The 21,214-nt window shown below is 48.6% G+C and overlaps 1 protein-coding gene across 3 annotated transcripts in view; it reads left to right on the top strand.

Moving 5' to 3' along the window:
• The window catches only part of Pknox2 (PBX/knotted 1 homeobox 2), a 271,709-nt gene that overhangs the window by 177,208 nt on the left and 73,287 nt on the right, over nucleotides 1-21,214 (top strand). For 2 of the 3 annotated variants that reach the window (XM_041657712.1, XM_041657710.1), the window contains exon 4: nucleotides 15,359-15,467. The exons of the other annotated variant lie outside the window; for it this stretch is intronic. In XM_041657712.1, the coding sequence (XP_041513646.1) occupies nucleotides 15,381-15,467 (87 nt within the window). In that variant the 5' untranslated portion in view covers nucleotides 15,359-15,380. The remainder of the gene's footprint in view (nucleotides 1-15,358; nucleotides 15,468-21,214) is intronic. 3 annotated transcript variants of the gene reach the window in all.

Here is a 21,214-nt window from a genome sequence, read left to right as displayed (position 1 = left end):
GTAACAATAACAACAACAATAACAATCCTATATCTGATAGGATTTTTAGTGTATAGTATTATATAATATATAAATCATACTATATATTTATATAGATTTAAATCTTAACAGTGTAAAACAGACAAAAATAATATATAGTAGTATATATAATGCAATATACACAATCTTATATGATACTGTATATCATTTACTATATAATATATATTATATTCTATTAAATCATATAATATGTAGTATTATCTATCATATATGTTACTAGTATACACATTAGAATCCTAAGTTCATGCCTCTTTTGTCTTTCATCTTTTTTTATATTTTCCCTTTTATTTTTGTGATTTTTGAGACAGTTTCTTTCTGTAGCTCCTGGCTGGCCTGGAAATCATTATTGTAGATCAGGCTGGTCTTGAACACAAAGCAATTTTCCTCCCTCTAGCTCCTGAACAATATCTCAGGCAGGCATAATCCACAACGCTTGGCCTTTCTCTTTCAACTTGATGGCATTTTTTGTTCACTATAACTTTATTTCTAATTTTGCATTAAAACTATATACTCTATATTATGATTCTATACACTATTATGGTACATAAAATGTAATACTTTTAAAATGTTTTAGATTCATTTATTTTATATTTCATATGTATGATTGTTTTGTTTGCATGTGTGCATGTGTGCCATATGCACATCTGGTGCTCTCAGGACATTGGCTTCCCTGGAAGTTGAGTTAAGGATGGTTGTAAGCTGTCCCGTATATGCGGGAACTGAATCCGGGTCCTCTACAAGAGCAACAAATGCTCTTTTTTTTTTTTTTTTTTTATTTATTTATTTATTATGTATACAATATTCTGTCTGTGTGAATGTCTGCAGGCCGGAAGAGGGCACCAGACCTCTTTACAGATGGTTGTGAGCCACCATGTGGTTGCTGGGAATTGAACTCAGGACCTTTGGAAGGGCAGGCAATGCTCTTAACCACTGACTGAACCATCTTTCCAGCTCCAAATATAATGCTTTAAATACTATGTGTAATAATTTTTATTATAGGATATATATATATAATAGATATAGATATATAAATAAAATTTACCTGAGCATGGTAGTACATGCTTATAATCCCAGCCCTCAGGAGGCTAAGGAGAGGTCAAGAGTTCAAGGCCAGCCTGGGCTACATAATGTGACCAGACCCTGCTTCAAAAATGAAAATGTAATGGTGCACACGTTTAATAGCAGTACAGGAGGCTGAAGCAGACAGATCTCTGAGTTCCAGGCCAGCCTGGTCTACAGAGTTGAGTTCCAGGACAGCCTGGGCTACACAGAGAAAGCCTGTCTCAAAAAACTAAAAAGAAAAAAAAAAGGAGAAAGGAAATGCTGTATCTAAGAGTATAATATCTGGCACTATATGTAAAGCATATTATATGCCATCTCATACCATGTGTATATAGTATAGGGGTAGTATATTATCTACATTCTTTACCTGGAGACTTAGAAGATTGGCATTCTGTTGCGTAAGTGTAGTTACCTCTAGATTCTGACTGGAGGTTGTTTAGAAGACTGAGCTATGCTGGGCAGCGGTGGTCCATACCTTCAATCCCAACACTTGGGGAGACAGCTGAATCTGAGTTCAAGGCCAGCCTGATCTACAGAGCTAGTTCCAGAGGGCTACACAGAGAAACCCTGTCTTAAAAACAAAACAGAACAAAATAAAACAAAAAGGACTGAACTTTATTGGAAGGCATTGAACCCACTGTGGACTTGGAAATGTCACTCGGCCACATAATCTGCTTTGTGTGTTTTGAGTGCAGGAAAGAGACAGATCCCCAGGGTCAGGAGCACAGTGGTCTATGACCCCCTCCCGGTCCCTCTGGATTTCCCCCTTCAGCAGTCATGCCTAGTTGCTCCTTCTTGTGCAAATACTATCCTCCTCCCTGCATTTCCTTATATGTTGTAATACGCAGAATTGTTGGTTTTGCTGGAATATCACCTCTAGATATGCTTTTTCGGTATTGCTGAATGGGAATTGAGGTGAGTTCTCACTGACTTCATCTACACCCTTGGCTGACAGTCTGACTGAGCTCATCATCTTCCTGTCAGGCCTTTCCAACTGGGCAGATGCTCTGCCACTGAGAAGCACCCTCAGTTCTGTGCCTCAGGTCTTCATGATGCTGCTCTAGCTTATTCTCTGCCTGTGAAGATCCATGGGAATTGTGGGCTCCATTCTTTTTCTTTGATATATTTTATGTGCATTGGTGTTTGCCAGGAGTGTCAGGTGCCCTGGAACTGGAGCTACAGACAGTTGAGAGCTGTCATGTGGGGTGCCGGGAAGTGAACCTGGATGCTCTAGAAGAGCAGTCAGTGCTCTTATCTGCTGAATCATCTTCTCAGCCCTCTCTTTGGGGGTTCAGAACTGGTATAGTTTGGGACCTAAAGCTTGCTTTGCTTTTGTCGTTCTTTTCCCCTGTCCATGGGATCCTCTTGACTCTGAAGTTATTTGCTTGGCTTCAGCTCAGGAAAATCTTCATGTATTATTTCTTTACTCTTCATTCCCTACCTCCCCCACCCCACCCTACCCCCACTCCCTGCCTCATAGTCTCTGTCTTCTCCATAGGACACACCCATTGCTCACACATTGCCAGGAGCCTAGTGGTTGGTTACTGAGTCTGCTATTTGGGAACTGAATTCTACTGACCATCCTATAGCCAACTTGCTGCTTGACCTGAGCAAATTTTTCTGAGAAATTGGAGCTCCTGGTTTGTTCATGACCTACCTCACTCCCTCTGACTAGTAACCCTAAAACCTTGAGTCCCCACTGCTCCTGAGCCAGAGTAGATGTGGTGAAGGAAAAACTGGGGTACAAATCAGGACAGCATGACAGCCATCCTCCTGCTGAGAATCATTGCTAGGAATCCTCTGTCTCCCCAGCATCCACTGTCCTTGACCCTCCCAGTCCCTCTGCAGTGAGCTTCCTTACCTCTTCATCTCTCTCTACTCATCCTGCCTACTCCCCTGTACTGGCTGCTTTTGTGTGTCAACTTGACATAAGCCAGAGTCATCAGAGAGGAAGGAGCCTCAGCTGAGGAAATGCCTCCAGGAGATTCAACCCATGGTGGGTGGTACCACACCTCGGTTGGTGGTCCTGAGTTCTTTAAGAAAGTAGCTTGAGCAAGCCATGATGAACAAGCCAGTAAGCAGCAGCCTTCATGGCCTCTGCATCAGCTCCTGCCTCCAGGTTCCAGCTCTGCTTGAGCTCCTGTCCTGACTTCCTTCAGTGATGAACAGTGATACGAAATTGTAAGCCAAATAAACCTTTTGCTCCCCAACTTGCTTTCCGTTTATGGTGTTTTGTCACAGCAATAGAAACCCTAACTAGGACACCCCACCACCCCCTTTTTTTTAAGCCAACACACATGCATACAGCTTTTGTTTAAGAAATAATCCTGGTGGTTCAAGTCTCCCGCTGGGATCGTTTTCTCCCTTGTACAAATCCCAGGACAAGGACTTTGAAGGTTGGCTTTCTGAGTGCCCCAGAGCCTCCGCTGCTCTGACCACATACAACTAGCCACCTCAGGAGAAGAGAGCACCGAGGGGCCTGCAGAGAGCGGCATCCATCCATCCCTGCTTTGGTAATTGATGCCCTTGAGGGATGTCATCTTAAATGACGATCCCATTTACATTTTTTCCACCCTGATGACCTTCCTCATACAGCTCACTTTCCCTGCCTACCTAGGTCACCCTGCTCAGAACAAAATGAGTCAGGATGCTTACTTTTCTTTACCTTCTGCAGCTCCCAGGAGGTTGGTGTCTGTTGTAAGTCAGAGCCTCTTAATTGGTCCTTGAGGACCAGTGGGCAAAATTATCTTCTCCACTCTTTCCTCCACCCACTGGTCCATGCCCTGACATGGGGGAGGCTTATCTTCTAGGGAGAAAGAAGGGGGAAGAGAGGCACAAGGTTTAACTTGCTGAAGGCAGAGCCCGTTCTTTTCCATCGACATCATAACGATAGGAAATTAGTCGTCATCGCAAAGGCTCCATGTGAGCTGCACTCCTCAGACAAGTTGCTAGTGTTCAGCGAGTCTGCTGCCAATATGAAACACGTCTCCGGGTCTGATGCAGCTGGACGGGCAGAGCATGACTGAAGGTTTCCCTGGGAGAAGCCAGAGGCCTGCAGACTCCTTCCTAAGGCTGGGATAAAAGGGAAGGGGATGGCAGGAGGAAGCCAGGAGCCAGTGGGAGGCAAAGCACAGCCCAGTAATCTGCCCTTCTGTCTAACAGCTGCCTGCTTTAGAGGCTATGAGGAAACACACTATTGCTGACCTCCGAAAATGTCTCTCTCAGCCGCCCATGCGGCTTACTACCCGGAGTCTCTCTGAGCTGAGAAGGAAGGAGAAAGCTCAGGAGAAAGGCACAGCAGAGGGAACTTCTGTGGAGAGGCACAGCTAGAACTTAGGCAGATGTGGCCAGAAAGGGTCACTTCCTAATTACTGAGTGTCCTGGCTTAAAACACCTAATATTGTTGAATGCTGGAAAGAAAGAGACAAGAGTCTCTGCCTTTGGATCATTTAGAATAGGGACTCTTCTCAGTCACTGCGGATGGTCCTGGAAAGCCTTGGTGGGGTGGCAAAGAAGGCTAACTACAGGGTTCCCCTTCCCTACTCTACCCAAGCCCCAACAAAGCCCTCGGGTTCATATTGACATGGAGGCACCCATAGGACCTGGATCATGGTGAGTCAGAGTTCTGGCCTCTGATGGTTACATGTACAGTCAGGAACAGGCAGCCTGCAGCTTGAGCCTACAGGATGTGTTTTCAGAGTTCCTCCTAGACCGGGAAATAGAGCATCAGGTTCCCAACTATGCATTGCCTCTGAGATGAGACACGGTCTTCAGTCAGACACTCATTATCTCGTGTTCATTCTTTGATTTTCTTCTTTCCCTTCCTAATTGAGTGCACAGTCCAGTCAGGGCAGGAGACTCCGGATCTGCTGCTTCCAACCCACTAAATGCCTTCCATCCTTGTCTCGGGTTTATCATGTTACAAGACCTCCCCACCCCCAATTCTTATCTCTGGTATCAGCACTTTCTTTTTTCATCTCTTACTCATTCATTTTTCTATAAAAATAACAAGAGCAGAATGCAATCAAATATTTGCATACATTTAGACCAGCCCTGCTTGCTACCAGGATAACTGCACCAGCAGGAAGGAGCAGCAGGGAAGAAGCAGCCCCACTGTGGGAAGGGAAGGGAAGAACATGCATTAGCTGTCAACCAAAGGCAATATGCTACACACAGAAGACACCAGCATTCTCCACATCCTGTGATTTTTAGAAGTCTGGACTGCGTGAACATCAAAGGGCAGCCTCAGTAGAGGGCCAAGTTCAAGATGGCAGCTTGTTCTCATAAGCGCTTTGCCTTCTCTATGCTGGTCTCCTTTCCTTTTCTCCTTCCCTGTTTTTCTGAAACGTTCCTACTCGAGGTAAGGGCAAAATGAAAGGTTGTCGCTGGTTCTTCGGTGTTACTGTCTTACCCTCATCAAAATTCATGATGAGGGAAAGAGCCCACAAACTCATTCTTGCTGGGGACTACATGGCAGCTAGACCTCAAGGGTCCCAGGTGTGTTTGTTTTACACTTTAACAATAAGCCAAAGAAATGGATCTGTAGCCATCCAGGTGTGTGCATGAGAAAGGGACCTGTGAACTCACGTTGCGTACACTTTCAATCTCACAAAAAGTACCTAGCAAGTGGCAGCTGTAGCCGTGAGCTTGTCTCTGCTGGGGGAGCAAAGACATTACTAGGCAAGAAAGGACATGCGGTAGAGAGGGGAATTTTTTGATGACTTGGAATTGTAGGAAGCCACCTGTCCTGCTGTGGTGTCCCAGGTCTGACTGTTGATGTGGGCCAGGGGCGGAATGGAAAGGAAGGGAGCCTTCATGGTCAAAGAGTGTTTGGATCAAAATTTTGGTGAAGGAATTGACACAGTTGTGAAATACAGAATACTTTCCTAACTGACAAGAAACACAGCAAAAGGTGCAGAGGACACATCTTACAGGGACAGAGGACATGTTTGCCAGAAGGAGTATGAGTCTGGGCCCAGGAAGAGACTCACTTCCCCTCATATCAGAGCTGGCATCCTCCTCCCTCTGTGGGCTGTTTCTTGGGACATCAGTTACGTAGAGTCAAGGCACATGCCCCCATTCTAGCCGCAGTGAGGACCGAGGTGGACTCCCTCTGAACCAGAGCAGGGCACCCGCTGCTAAGAGCAGGACAGCTGATGGTCATAATTAGAGCCCAGAGATCAGTTGTTTCCAAAAAGTTGCTTCTCGATCATTTCGGTGTCCTAGAGATGAATTTAAAGACTTGGGGCCAGGATCATTCAGTCAGAGAACACAGGTTAGTGCTTCTTAGAGAAGAAAAGGCCTGGCAGACTCTCCGAAAAGGCTCTGGCTCCATGGGAATCTGAGATTCACCGAGTAATGGACTTAAGAGGCTTTGAAGTTCCCTGCTCTAGTTCCAGCCCTTCCCTGCTTCCCCTCTTAAGTTGGTGGACCGCCCTCAGCCCTCAGACTAGTCTAGAGAGGCAGGCAGGGCATCAGGGAGGTAGCTGCCTGGCTTCAAGCATCCTGGATCCCCAGCATCTGAGCTGTTTGTCTCTGTTGAGTTGGGAGCCTCAGGGGCCAGGCCTGCCTGTGTTGTTTTCTCAGCTCTGTTCCCAAAGCTGCTGTCAGCTCTCCACAAATAATAATAAACCTGGGAATCGAGTGTGTCGAGGGGGACTTTGTCTTCTGAGTCCCTGGGTTCATCTTTAGACTTGTTTCTCTCCATGTGTGCAGACAAGAGAGAACACGTGGTGGGATCTCAGGGGGCCAGGCTTGGGTCTCCCCGATGCCCTGGCAATCTACTGTCGCCAACACCCCGTGGAAGAGCTGAAGGGCTCTCCTCTGTCACTAATCACTGGAAGACACATGGTTGCATCCAAAGCCTCAAGCCCCCTCCTTCGTGTGTTCCTCTCTTTCTCCCACCCATGTTTGGGTAGACTCACTCACAGAAGGCTGGAGATAAAAAAGGGAGGAGGGGGACAAGGTGTGATAGGGCATGACTATGATCCCAGCAGCTCAAGAGAGAAGCCCTCATTCTGAAGAGGGAGGGGCTGAGGGCCCTGATGAGGCACTGTGATCCTCAATAGTTTCCAGAGAACCTTCAGCATAGACCTGTTTTAAAACAAAACAGAAAGTTCACAATGCTATCTTTCGCTAAGAGGGTTGGTTGCCTTAGGGGTGGGCAGGGAACTGGTCCCATTGCTTCCATTTCTGAGTACAGGAGAAGAGAGTTTGGGAAAAGGGAAATTTCTGTAAGTTGAATACTGTTGACAAAAACAAGGCCCAGCTTCAGGGAGTGTAAAGTTTGAGAGGCTAACGACAACCCACAGGGGCAGAGCGGCACCCCCTTTCAGCAGCCTAACCCATCAGAAGTGTGGGAACCACCTTCTGCTTCCCAGCAGCAAGGAGAACAAACCTCCCTCCTGGGACAGCGCTGAGAGCACCATGTTTGCTGCCTCCTTACAGCAGACGTGCCGCCCCCCTCCCCGCCCCACCCCAACCACCCCTTTCTGGTTTTGTGTTGTCGTTTTATTTTGTTTAAAGGAACCAAAGGGAGAGAAATTGCCAAGTTGTAAAGTGCTTAAAGGAGAGATGAGATTCTTCATCAAAATGCTAAAAGCTGGAGGGGAGAGTAATGTGCAAACTCTTGCCTGCTATTTATGGGATTGATTCTCAGATCAAGAAGAGGCAAGCAGTTGGATGAAAGGAATTATTGTTAAGCTCCTCGGTAGGAGGATCTAATGGACAATTGCTGCTATCAGGGGGAATTAAATTGCTGTTTCAGTTTGTAAAATATATCAGCAGCTTTTTGAAGCCAGGGAAGGTGTGACAGCTAGGCAGTGAGGCAGGAGACAGAGGCTCCGCTACTCCGCTGAGCTGGTACCAAGTGGGAGCAGCTGAGGAAAGGGGCTCTGGCCCCTGGTCTGTGTTTTCATGCCATGCTGAAAAATGGCTGAACTGGAGGAACAGTTGGAGGGGGCTGGGAGCCAGGGAACTCTGAGCCCCGATAAGATGGGATCTCTGTGAGTTACAACCATATCCCCCCTAGTGACGGAGCATGACAGTAGGCCCTTCGGTAGGAAACCTGGCCAGACTGGAATGCAAGGGAAGAGAGTTTTGTTCACTGAAGAGTGAGGAGGTGCTGAGGGCGATGATGAGGGCCCATGGTTCTCAGTAATTCTCAGTGCTCCCGGCAAAGGCTGGGGCCTAACCCAAAACCATGATTAATCAAATTCTTTGCCTTTTGGAACCAAGGGATATGGAGTGGAAAAATAGCGCTCCAGAACTGGCTTCTAGAGCAAAACTGGTGCTCATCTCTAGGCTGGGTGGTAAAGGGCTGCTCAGAAAAGACTCATTGGTCCACTTACATGGTGACATATTGTTATCCCAGATAAGGATGAGCAACAAAGTGGGCGGTGGAGTGGAGAAAGCTGACCTGTGAAGGGCCCTGGAAGTAGGACGGCTCCTCGGGGTGAGGAGCCAAAAGGAGGTCTGCGTTACTCATTTGCTCCATGAGGCACTCAGGGTTGATGGAGGAGAGAGGGAAAGGGATTTTCACATCTCTTAAGGAATCTGCTGCGTCCCCACTCTGCTCCCTGGAGGCCAGCGTCATGATACTAGGGTGTGACCCGGCACCACCTTCCATGTAGGAAACCCTAGAAAGGTGGCAAAGGAATTTTAGCATGATGAGCTATAGGTGGCCAGAGGGCTCTGTGGGTCTTGTTGTTATCGCTGCTTCCTACTCAAGTCTGTAGATGCAAGCAGGAGCCAGAGGGACGTTAGAGAAGTGGGCCTTCTGGCTGTGTCATTAGGCAAGAACCTGGGCTCTGGGCCAGTTCCATGTTTGTCCCGGGATTAGGGTAACTGTAGAGCAATCCAGCCTTAGTACACAGAGACACGGCAGGACCAGACCTGAGAGCAAACCCTAACCCACACATCCTTCTCTTAGTGATATGACCACAGATCCTTTGCCTGGCTTCCAAGAGCCACTCTGGGCTTGACCTGACTAAACAAAGGACTGCCACTTGCCACAACATCCTGAAATCAGAGGGAGCAGGAAGTAGTATCTGCTAGTCTCTGGCTCTCACATCTCCAGACTTCAGGTCCCAGAGTCTTCCTCCCAGCTTAGCAGTGCTCTCATGAGTCATCTTGTACAGTACATTCTGCAGGGTTTGATGTGTTTGATGAGCTGTGATAACTCACGGGTCCAGGTCCTGGGGTACCTGTCTTTTCCAAGGATTCTCCAGCTCCCATCATAAAGACCCTGCGTGTCTCCCTTCTTTGAAAACATTTCAATCAGGAAAACTGCTCAGATGTAAAGTCCCTGTTCACATGTTAGAACTTTGTAACCATTGGTTACACTCCATCCTCCTTCATCCCTCCGCTGGCCGCAGACTTGCCCCTGTCCTGTTCTCTGTACTACTAACTCCAGGCATCGAGGGACCACAGCGTTCCTCTGGACACTCAGCTTCCAGCGTATGGTTTCTAGCCTTTACTGAGTTTTACAGAGACCTAGGGAGAGTGGTGTGTGTGTGTGTGTGTGTGTGTGTGTGTGTGTGTGCGCGCGCGCGCGTGAGCGCTCATCTACACGCCTGCGTTTCTTTAGATAAATCCACAGAGTCACATGAAATCAGTGACAGGTTGACACCGTTATTTCAAGATTCATCGCTCTGAGTTGCCAGCAGAGGAGACCTAGCCAATTCCTTCCCACCAACAACACTTTTTTTCCAGGCATAATTTATAGCACTGGGGTGAATTTGTTTCCAAAAGATGAATATCACACTATCAGCAACAGCTGCCTCTCATTTTTATTTGTTTTTAAATTTGACTCAAAGTCCAATTCTCTATACACATCCAAAGCTGTAAATCCTGAGGAGACTGATTACTTGATTTAGTAAACAGGTTATATTATATAATGCAATAAAGAGGGGGCCCTACAACGCCACCTACAGGTGGCTTCTGGGAAGGGAACTGGACTGGAGTCTGTCACAGGGGACAAACCTTGTTGCTGAAAGGGAAAGAATGGTTGAGGTGGCTGCCCCTGAGGGAGAAGCCAGGTTACTAAGCCAGCCAGGTTACTAAGGCAGCCCGTTGGCCCCTCCTACCGAGTCCACAGTGTTATTCCAGCCTCCTGCAAATCTGTCTAGACGTCAGAACCGCTGGTCTGGGCAGCTGTACAGAGAGGGGAAGACTTTGGGGATGCAGGTGGAGAAATAACCTAGGAGTCTATGGGCTAGGATGTGGGAGGGGTCCGGTTTTGCTGGCCTCAGGACTCTTCCCCCACCTCCACTTGCAAGTGAACTGGGGGAGGAAGAGGAATGGGGAACTGACACTTGGAAAGAAGCTAAAATGTAATTGTTGCCATTCAAATCAGTATATATATGTGGGGGGGGAGGGGCTAATCATGGTCTATGATTCTGCAGATGCTGGGGGCTTGCTTTATTCTACAATCCAAAAGGAAAAGTGCTTGTACAAGAAAGCCTATGGGTTGTGGAATGTAGACTTGTGGACCCTAAACACAGGCCAGAGCCTGGGATTTAAGAATGGCCTTGTAAATCTTAGTCAGCTGATTTTGCAGATTGGGAAACTGAGACTCAGTCTCCGAGTGAGACCTTCATAAGGCTCTGCTTGTACTGAGCAAGGAAACCCATGGAAAGACAGAGAGAGGAAGGGAAGGAGGGAGGGGGGAAGGGAGGGAGGGAGGAAAGACAGAGGGGGAGAGAGAAAGAAGGGAGGGAGGGAGGGAGGGAGGGAGGGAGGGAGGGAGGGAGGGAGGAGAAAGCATAGTATCCTAGAAGGTGGTCTGAGAGCTCTCTTAACTGTTTATTGGAGGGTGGGCAGAATCCCCAGGACCACCCCAACACTCCAGACAGAAGGATGATGAGTCCAAGGCTAGCCTGAGCTACCTAAGGGAGACCCTTATTCCAAAAATAAAGTATAAAATAAGGTGACTAAAACAAGACCAGAGTGGGAGGAGGAGGGGACGACACTATGAAAGCAGAATCATCAGGGTCAGAGGATGGAAGTGCCCCTCCCCCTCGTTCTTACGCCAACCACCTGCCGTCTCCCGGCTGAAGCAGAGGAGCGTGACAGGGAGGGGCCAGAGCAAATCTGGTCTTTCCTTCCTTCTCCTACCTCAGCACCGGATGCAAGGATACAATTTAGTCCCCGCTAGGGTCAGGGGCCAGGAACAAATGCTGTCAGGCCAGCTGGCCAGACAGTTCCCAATTAGACTTTGTTTCTCATCCTTAAGGCCTTGAGCCCCCAACCCCTACACCCCTGCCCAATTACTGCCCAGCAGCATTAACCCCTTGGTGCCCCAGGCCGTTAATGGAATGTTAATTGGTCTAATGGGTTTCATGTCAACAAGTCCTAATGAGCTCCTTCTAACGAGCTTGGCAATTTTTTTTTTCTAAGCCTGTGTTTGTCAACACTGGAGTTTGGGCTCCAGTCTGAGGGCGCTGACTCTGGGGTGCTAGAGCTGTGAAGGCAGGGCGAGGGGCATCCCTAAGCTGCACATTCCCGTATCCCAAACTGGAGAATCATCTGTACCCGCCTTTGTGGCCCTGCTCCCCCACTACCTCACTTGACTCCTGGGCCTGCAAAAATGGCACTTTGGGCTCCTTTTGGTGACAGGATCAGCGACACAAATCGCCTCCTGCTGAATACCTTGTGAAGTTGAATGCTGCGTGGGATTCCCCCACCCTGTAGTTACTTCATAGTACAGGTTTCGGCATCAAAGAGAAAATTCTCAAGCAGAGCCTACAGAGCAAGGAATTCTCCGGGGTAACTGTTCCTCAGAGCCCTCCAATTACCGCCTTGGCTGTAGTTCCTTGAATGCCCTGGTGTGGTGTCTGGTGACAGAAACGAGAGGGCCTCTGGACAGGGCCAGCAACCCCACAGAACCGCTGAATAAAACCGTGAAGCCCTGGAGCCCTGAGCCGTGAACTGGGTCCTCTTTCTGCTGCTAAAGAAACTGCATAGGGCAGGTTTCCCCAAAGGTCCAAGACCCCAGCTACTGCTGAAGGACACCCCCCCCCCCACTCCAGACCCTGACGGGATGAGTTGGATCCCCACATTCCTCTCCAGGATGGGGCGTATGCCCTTTAAAGGAGGATCAAGCAGGACGGGGGTGCGTGTGTGGTTGGAGGGATTAAGGGTACAGCAAGTCTCCTGGATAAGCATGGGGGCGGGGGTCTCAAGACAGCTGAGCTCCAGAGGGTCAAGTTTCCAGAAGCTTCTGTGCTTGTTCGAGCTGAGAGTAACTTAAGCCTCTTTTGAAAAGGCCTCCAGTTCTCTTGCGGGAGAAATCCTTAGAGGGCAGTGGGTAGTGGCTTAGGGGCTTATGGTGACTCCAGAGAAGGGGAGGAGCCAGAGCCATCAAGACTCCCTGCTGCCCAGCTTGGCTCAGGTTGAGAACTAAAAAAAAAAAATTTCTCCGCCTTGTGGATGGTTGATTTTAGAAGCAGAGCACTCGGAGCTATCCTTCCCCGCCCTGCAGAGGACATTATAGAGGGGTATTTCTCTTAACTGACCCTGCTTCCACTATGGGATCGGGAACAAAAGGATGGGGATTTGTGACTTTTCTGTTTTACCAACATTCTCCTGTTGGAGTTTTTGATTTTTTTTTTTTAGTTCTGGGTAGTTTTTTGCCTTGACTTCACTATGAGTTTCTTACTTACGGTTGCTACAGACTTTAGTTACCAACAGACTCAAACCCAATGTTAAAAGAAACAGTTGCCCCAACAGGCTGAGAAAAACCTTCCTAGATTTTGCTCCGGGAGTGCCTCTGCCCTATGCGCCCTCTTCCGGAGACTTATGGTATTGCAACCCTGGCACCCCCCCCCCCCCTTTTTTTTTTCCCTCGGTAACTGAACATCTAAGATTGGTGCTTTGTGTGTGTGTTGGGGATGCGTGTCCTGGCTCATTCCCGTCCCGTACAACGTCCCAAACTCTAGACCCATCAAAGTTGTTTTATCTAACAGAGTTCTTATCATCTCCCAAGATCTCTATTTCCTTATTCTCCCAGGTTTCAAAAGAGAGCTTGTTTTATTATCAAGTCTTTTGGGGGAGATGGAAGGGTAAAGGGTAAGGAAACAGGATCTCACTATGTAGCCCCAGGGGCTTGGAAACTCAGTATATAGACAAGGCTGCCCTCAAAACTTGCTGTGACTTCCTGCCTTGCTTCCCAAGTGCTAGGTTTACTGATGTGTGTCACCACACCCGGCTCGCATCAAGGGTCTTCACTCAGAAGGTCTTTCTAATGTCTCAGGACATTTGCCTCTGGCCCAGGGAGTACAGTGGTCAGTGGTGGAGTACAGACGTAGAACAACATACCCTCCTGGGATCCCTCTCACACACTGCAAAGGGGGAGGCTGAGGAGGAAATAATTTGCCTCCTCCTTTTCCTTCTGTAATTCTCTCCAGTCTGTCCTTGCTCCCTGAAGCTGACAACAACCCAAAAGCCTGGCCATGAAGACAAACCTGGATATTGTCCTGGCAGAGGAAACAGGCTCTCCCCCTCGCTCTCTCCTGGGCACCTGTGCAAAAGCTAGACCATCTTGTAGAGACGGATGCAAGGCAAGCTCAGTGGCCTGTCTTCTGAGGCCGAGGAGTGTGCATAGGCCTCCGAAGCCAAGATGCTTGCTCAGCCTAGGAGAAGCTGTTGCTCCCTGCCCTGCCAGCCCCACCCCCCACTTTACTTTCTTCTTTCCTGCCAAATTATCACCTCCCTCCACCAACCATACCCCCTGGAGAGAAGATCTGGCCGCGTTCATCCATCCTGCCCACTCCTGAGCACAGTTCCCTGCACAGAGTCGATATGTGATAAGCATCTGTTGAATGAAACATGAATCCCCACTGCTTTGCGTGTGCTTCTTGAGGTCAAGGCATGCCTGGTACTTTGGAGACTTGGCTCAGGCCAAGGAAGTTCTTTCCTTCCCTTCCTGAAAAGAGTGGTAATAGCAACAACCACGTGCACGTGCGTGCGCACACACACACTCATATATACACACACACAGAGATACACATGCTCTCTCTCCAGAGACCCACATCTTTTTTTAATGGCACCTCTAAGACGCCTTTAGGTTGCTACAGACTTTAGGTATGTGGACATTTTGGAAGGTTCTGGGAAGGGGTAGATGGATGGACCCACACACCCCCTCCCAATGCCCTCAGGGAGAGACAGGGAAGTCTGAACACTGGCTCACAAAGACTTCTAACTAACCAGCCCAGGAGACAATTTCTCCCGCCCCATGTTCCTAGGCTTTCCTGCCCCAGGCTGGACAGAGCTGTATCAGCAGCTACAGTGTGAGTGTTTGTCTCTAAATATTTCAGGGCATCCATTGCAGCTCAGCATCTCTCTGGGCATTCTGTTTCCTGGAGTGGCACTGCCAGACTGGCTCGGCTTACAAACCATGGTCTAGCTCAAGGAGAAACTTTGAAGCCCTCAGGGGGCAGTTCGTGCACTGGTTAGGGGGTGGTGTGGGGTGCAGTGGAATAGACACACACAGAGAGACACACACAGACACATAGACACACACACACACCCCTCATGATCTGCCCCCGCCTTTGTAAGAGGCATTATGGCTCTACATACTGGAAACTATATTGAACCAAAACTGAAGCAAGTCCTGGTTACAGTATGAATCTAAGAAAACCAGGAAGTGATTAATGCTTTCCTGTTCTTCCCACCCGCTCCCAAAACCTCCTGGCACATCCCCTCTGAACTGGTCTTCAAGAGGGCAGATGGCCCATGCCCCTTGCTACCACTAGGGGGTATGATGAGCACACATGGGAGGGCAAGCCTGGGGCTTGGAGACCCCGAGTGTGGAAGCAGGAGGCCTAGGGGAATGCTGCTGGAAGGCTTTCCTGAATACCTGGGAAGGGTTGAGCAAGAGGCGCCCTCATCAAAGGGGGAGAGGAACGGGTAGCCCTGCCACCAGCCAAGCTACCCATTGTGTCCCCTTTGCCAAACAGGCCTGAGCTGATGCTGAGCAAAGCATCACTGCGGGGGTACCGATTGTTTTACATATCGTTTGAATATTACTTCTTTTGAGTCAAAATAGCACAGCAAACCCCTCTCTACCTAGCCCCCTCCCACCGTTCTGATTCGTTCCCCTGAAGAACCTCCAATCCCTGCATATCCCATCAAATCCAGGTGTTCCAGGTGAAAGAGAAAACAAAAAACAAACAAACAAAAAAACGTGGAGATCGTTAGTTCCTTGGGCTGCCTGTACCCTGTACTAATGGTGCGGCCCCTTTTCTTCTGCCCGCAGATCCTCCATGTGAATTAATCCCATGATGCAACATGCCTCCCCAGCCCCAGCTCTGACAATGATGGCCACGCAGAATGTCCCTCCCCCACCCTACCAGGACAGCCCCCAGGTGAGTGTGCCAGGGAAGAATGGGGAGGTACCATAGTCTTGGAAATCCCATGCGAGGGTGGAACTGGGCTATTCCTACCTCAGCTTTAGCCCGTCAGCCCTGGGGAGGCTTCTCTGGAGAGTCTGGTCTGGAGAATACAGATCCTTGAAGAGTCATCGGACTTGACAGACACCAGGACCATAGCCTGGAGTCTGTCTGCCACTCTCTCCCTGCAGACATTGAAAAGACCAACGAAAGCCCTTAGTTCTGCTTAGGGCAAAATTCACACTGGAGATCTCGGTATGCGATGAGCTTGTGTTTAGGAGACTTCCCATTTATCCCAGGACCAGACCTCCCTTCCCCTGGTCTCTTGAGTCCTTCAGAGCAGTGCCTGGCTACCTGCCTGTTAGAAGAATCTCTTGGGGCTCCACTGGGCTTCTGCCTAGAAAAAGCAGGAATCTTGGTCCATGACTTCAGCTCCCCTACCCCAGCCCTTGTCTTCCATCATTAGTTCAGCTCCCTGTTCTTCTGAAACTCCCTCCCTGGCTGCAAAACCTGTGATCTTCAACAGCAGTGTCTTCCCACCACTTCGGTCCCTCTGGGGTTTTTGTTTTGTTTTGTTTTTCCCCAGGAAGCTGCCAGCTTGAGTGGATTAGGCTATTACCGTCCCTGAGATCCATCCCGTCTTGTCTCTAGACTTTAGGTGTCTCCCACAGGCCCCTGAGTCTCCAAAAGCCTGAGTTCTGGGGCTATGCTTTCACAGGAGAGTACCCTTTGGGGGCCTTTACCTGGTGTTCTCATCCTTTCTCTAGGAGCAAGTCTGGACAGTTCATATCAGCTCAATAATTACCTACTGGGTGAGTGGCATGTGAACTGCGCCCACTAGAAGGTCCCCTTGGCCTTTAACAAAGGGAGGCCCTCCTGCGCCTTCTCTGCAGCCCCCCCCCGACCTTCTCCATCCCTTATACACCAGCCAGCATTTCAAACACGATCATCCTCACAGACCACGTGAAAATGAGTACTCAGGTGTGGAGACAGGGCAGAGGGCTTTGTTCCCACCAGGACCTATGGCTTCCTGATGCCCCATCTTTCCTGTAAGCCCAGTGCAGCTGTCCTGCACACAATGTCGCTCCCAACTTCAGGAAAGCTGCCAGATGGTGTGAGACCTCTTTGCTGACCATTTCTGATTCCTCCCCCCGAAAGTACAGAAACCCTCATCACTCAGTGACCTCCCGGCACCCGTTCTTTAGTCTCCAGGCTTGTTCTACACCACACCTTCACGTTCTTTCTCCGGAGCTCTTCAACGTTAAGAAATGGGATGAGGATGGAGACTGTAGAAGAAAGGTGAAGGTGGAGATGGAGTGGGTGGAAGGAAGCAGGGAGTTAAGGTTTCCAAACAGAAACCTTTTTCTGGCAGCTTCTGGTTTGTGGAAGAAATGCTGCTTTCTCTGGTCCTGGGATACTGGCCTTTGGAGTTAGATGCCCCCAAAGGTCGTTTTCCCTGTTCTTCAGGGCCAGGGTGAGCTTGGCCACTAGCATTCCATGCAGCTAGTCGCCCTGCCTTCCTCCCTCTCAGCTTTCAAGAGCTAACTCCAGCTTCTCAGGGGAAAACTCTGCTCTATTTCCCTTGTAATGTCATTACCCTAAAGAACCAGCTGCTCTCTGACATGGTGTCTTTGGGAAAGCCTGGCCTTATAATAGGACCGTGGGTCAGGCACACAGGGGACTCATCTTAAATGGGGGACTCTCAGGAAACTCTTTCATTACCCCTTCAGGTCTAATCGGTGACTTCTGTTCCGTATGTGACACGACTCTCTGTCACCTCCCCGGAAACCCAGTTTCTTTCACAGGCAAGGAATGGACAGTCTCTGATATGGAGTCCCCAAAATGAGAAAGGGAGCGAGAAGCAGAACCACTCCTCGGAGACCCATGCAATCGTTTTAATAATGTTCCCGTTGTGCTAAGGGCTAGCAATACTGAGCATAATCTATTCAAATGCACAGGAGACTGTCACTTTGGAAAATTAGGAATCTGCATTAAAAAATTCCCAAGCCCCGGACCTTCTTTATAATAAATTAGAATTTTTTTTTCTAGGCAAGTTCTTAACTTGGCAATTTTCATCTTGAAGTTTGGGGAATAAAGTTATTAAAAAGGAGGGAGACTTTTTTTTTCCCTTTTCCATTTTAGTAGAGCAGCATTAATGGTTACGGCCCCATGCTATTTGGGCATAAGTCAAAGCGGTACGGTGGCTCTCTGGGCTGTTTGAGTTTGTCCGGGGGAAACTCTGTGACTTCTCATAAGGATATCATTCTGTTTATTATACTCTGAAGACTAACTGTATATTTAGAAACTGCAAAAACAACAACCCAGTAGAACCTTCCTTCGCTTGGCTTTCTGTTGAATTCCATTGAAGCGACAGCGCCCTCTACTGTGCAGCTCCAATACCTCATACTCTGGTTTCTCTTTAGATCACTCTTCAGTATATTTTTGTCTTTAAAAAAAAAAAAAACTGTAACACCTTAATTCCAATATGCTGTGTCTGTGCCCTTGATCCAGACCCTCATTTTATTCACTGAAGAGATACGGGGGGGACTGCTCAAACTCAGAGTTCTCTAAGGATTGGTTAAAGAAAATGTTGTCTACAGGGAGGTATGAAGTAGATGCATGGACCCTCAGTTGAATGCATTGTAATGATTCCTAGATCACTGTTTCTGTTCTTATGCATCTCTGTCACAGTGGGCCTGGCCATCACAGTCACTGAGATTTCTACAGCCTCCACTACTACCCAGAATTGCTGCCAACTCTAAATGGAACCCTCAAAGTCATGTCCCTTTATTATATATTTATAAAATACCAGCAAATGTCACTCTGCTCTCTTTTCTAGGATTCTTGTGGTATCAACCACCCTGTGACTCCTAGTTCTAGTCGTATAGAAGGTGTTCATATCCTCTCTTTCCACCTCAGAAATACCTGGAAGTCTTTCTTTTCTTGTCAGGCAGCATATGCCCGTGCAGCATCTTCCACCATGCCAAGTTCTCCCTTCTGTAGCTCCATCGGCAAATCCAGGAAACGGATTTGCTAGTGAGGGCAGCAGCTTCTCCACCCTTACCGAGCCCCAGGAAGCACAAGACAACAAGCCCCACCCTACCCTTCCTCAAACACAGACACATGCCTACTGTTCCATAAGTGTTCTTGGTTTACAGGCAAGACACATACTTAAATCATCTGGTCTACTGGTGTAGATATTCAGTGTTTAATATTCTCAGTCTGTGCATCTCCAGCAAACCCTGCTGCATGAGCTTTTGACCAGGAAGCAGAAATCTTAATGGATCCTTTTTCAGCTCCGGTGAATGTGGCACTCAGGGAGTAGGGGAGATTAGGAATAAATGATAGGCAGGTAGCTTGGACTTGACACGGAATGCCATGACAAGACTTTCTCTGAGAGGGACTCTGACAGTTTCCTCAGGACCGGCTTCCTCGTTCATCAGAGGGCACAAGACGGCAACTTAGAAGGAAGCCCTTTGATAGACACAGAATTCCACTGCTCTGTTCCCCTGCAGCCCTTGGAGTAAAGAGAACTATGTCAGGAACCAAGGAAACTGCACTCATAGATCCAGGCTCAAAATGATGCTTTCCTCCCTTCCTGCAAGGGAAGGTAAGACGAGCCAGAGGCCAGACTCCACAGAATCCTCTCTTGCCCCACTTCCCCGGCTTCCCCTCTCTCTCCTAGCCCTGATGCTCCAAGCAGAACCAGGGGTGCATCAGGCCTGGGGAAGCTGGCTGGGCTTTGATCAGTCATTAGGATCCCCATGCTGGTTTCATTAACAAGGCGGAAGGGGGTGGATGAGGCCCCTGGCTGTGAACGGCCTCCATCCAGGCCTTGCAGCTGTGCCGGGCAAGCAGGTTCAGATGTTGTCACACTCCTTTACATCCCTCTCATCTCTTTAAGGCCAGGAGCCCCCTGCCTTGCAGGGTCCTCTGCTCAGCTGCCTGTGAAACACATTCACTTTGCAGCATAGAGTTAATTCATCTGCTTTGAAAGTTCTCCTAAGCCTTTTCTGTTGCTATGATTGACAGTTCCCCCTGCCCCCGGGGGCAACACCCGAGGGACCATATGGGAGACCCATCTTCCGTCGATTTGACTCATCAAAACAGATTCTTCTCTCTCTTTTATTTTGTTGTGGGCCTTTCTTCCCTTTATATTCAGTGACCTTTCTCCCTGCCTGCTTGGGCCACCCATATCTTTAGACCTGGATTCTTCATTGCAGAGAAGGCAAAAGCAAACTCCAGGTTCTAGCTGGGCCCTTTCTGCCCCTGCATAGGAGATGATGGACTGGTCCCAGGACTAGAAAGCCCATAATAAACATGCTCAGAACCTAGTTTAGGTTTTGCTGTTGATTAACATACTACTTCAGTTTCTGCCATCACCAGAAACAGAGATCTTACTGTCTAACTTCCTGTCTCCAAGTAGGACAAGTATCCCAAACAGCTACAAAAATAGTTAGCAGCCCAAGGATGCAAAGCCTAAAATAAACCAGGGAACAGGTGATTCAAGTCAACAGCAGGGCTGAGGAGCACTGTACATGCTGTGTCCTTTCCTATGCCATCTTTGGAGGCTCAGTGTCCCTGGGACCTAGCAGGAGGGGCTAGGTGAGTAACACACCAGGATTCCTGGAGCGTAGGATGTCCCCCACAGCAGGCAGCCACGCATCTTGCGACGACCCTCGCCCTGTTTCTGCTATAGTCCACAAACCCAGGCGAGTAATTTCAGTAATGATGGCTTGCATTCGCTCATCTTCTTGAACAAACGCTGAGTGCTTCCTGCAGGCCTTGCCAACTGTTTACTATGTGTTGGAAGTGTAGAATTGGAGTTCCTGTCCCAGCGGGGCCTTGGTTTTTGCAGGGGTAAAGAGGAACTTCTGCCCTTCTTGCCTTTCACCTGTGAACGCTGTAGTATGAACCTGGGGTGTGGGTTTCTCGGCGTCTGCTCAGCCATGCTGGGGTTTGATTCCTCACTGCGTCTTCTGCACATCTCTCTGGCCCAGATGGGATTGAGCTTTAATTACTTTTTTATTAAGAACACAATAGGCATATCAGATATGTTTTTCCAGCTAAGAACACACACACACACACGGATAGACACATGCACACAATCAGACTCTGTTAGGCTCCCCAAAGGGTCTATTGAAAATCATTGACTGGCTTGGGACTATGACAGAAGTGAGCGATCCTGTGGAAATGAGTGGGAAGGAGGGGAGTGGTCATATCCCCCCCTCCCCCAAACTGTACAAAGCTGAGACCTATGAGACAGGGTTTCCATCTCTTTCCCGGACTCTCTTATAGCTTCCTGTCAGCGATATTCCAGGTATGCAGTTAGGAGGATGGAGGAGGCTGCAACTTATAAGACTCCCTTTTCTAAGCCACTGCCTAAAGGCCCTGTGTAATGAGTCCATTAGTCCAGACCTCTCCCCCATTGAGCAGCACCCTATCTCTTCTGTGGACTTGTCTGGCCCAGGGATCCTGTGGAGAGGACTCAGGCCTTTTGTCAGAGGAACTCCTCCTGCCAGGTGCTGCCTGATTCTGTCAATGCTCCCCCTCCCTAGGGTGACCGCAGGTATCTTGAGGAGCCCTCTGCAGCATCTTGCTTGTCACTCACTAATTCTGTCCACTATTCATTTAATATCACAGATGTTGAGAGTGGGTACAGATACAGACAGGCAGGGGCCGAGGGAACCTGATCCTGCAGAGTGTGGAGGAAAGAATTGATT

Source organism: Microtus oregoni, unplaced genomic scaffold, assembly GCF_018167655.1.
Source record: "Microtus oregoni isolate MIOR12 unplaced genomic scaffold, Mior012 000008F_ref0000371, whole genome shotgun sequence".
Classification (NCBI taxonomy): Eukaryota; Metazoa; Chordata; class Mammalia; order Rodentia; family Cricetidae; genus Microtus; species Microtus oregoni.
This window is presented reverse-complemented; position numbering and strand designations above follow the sequence as displayed.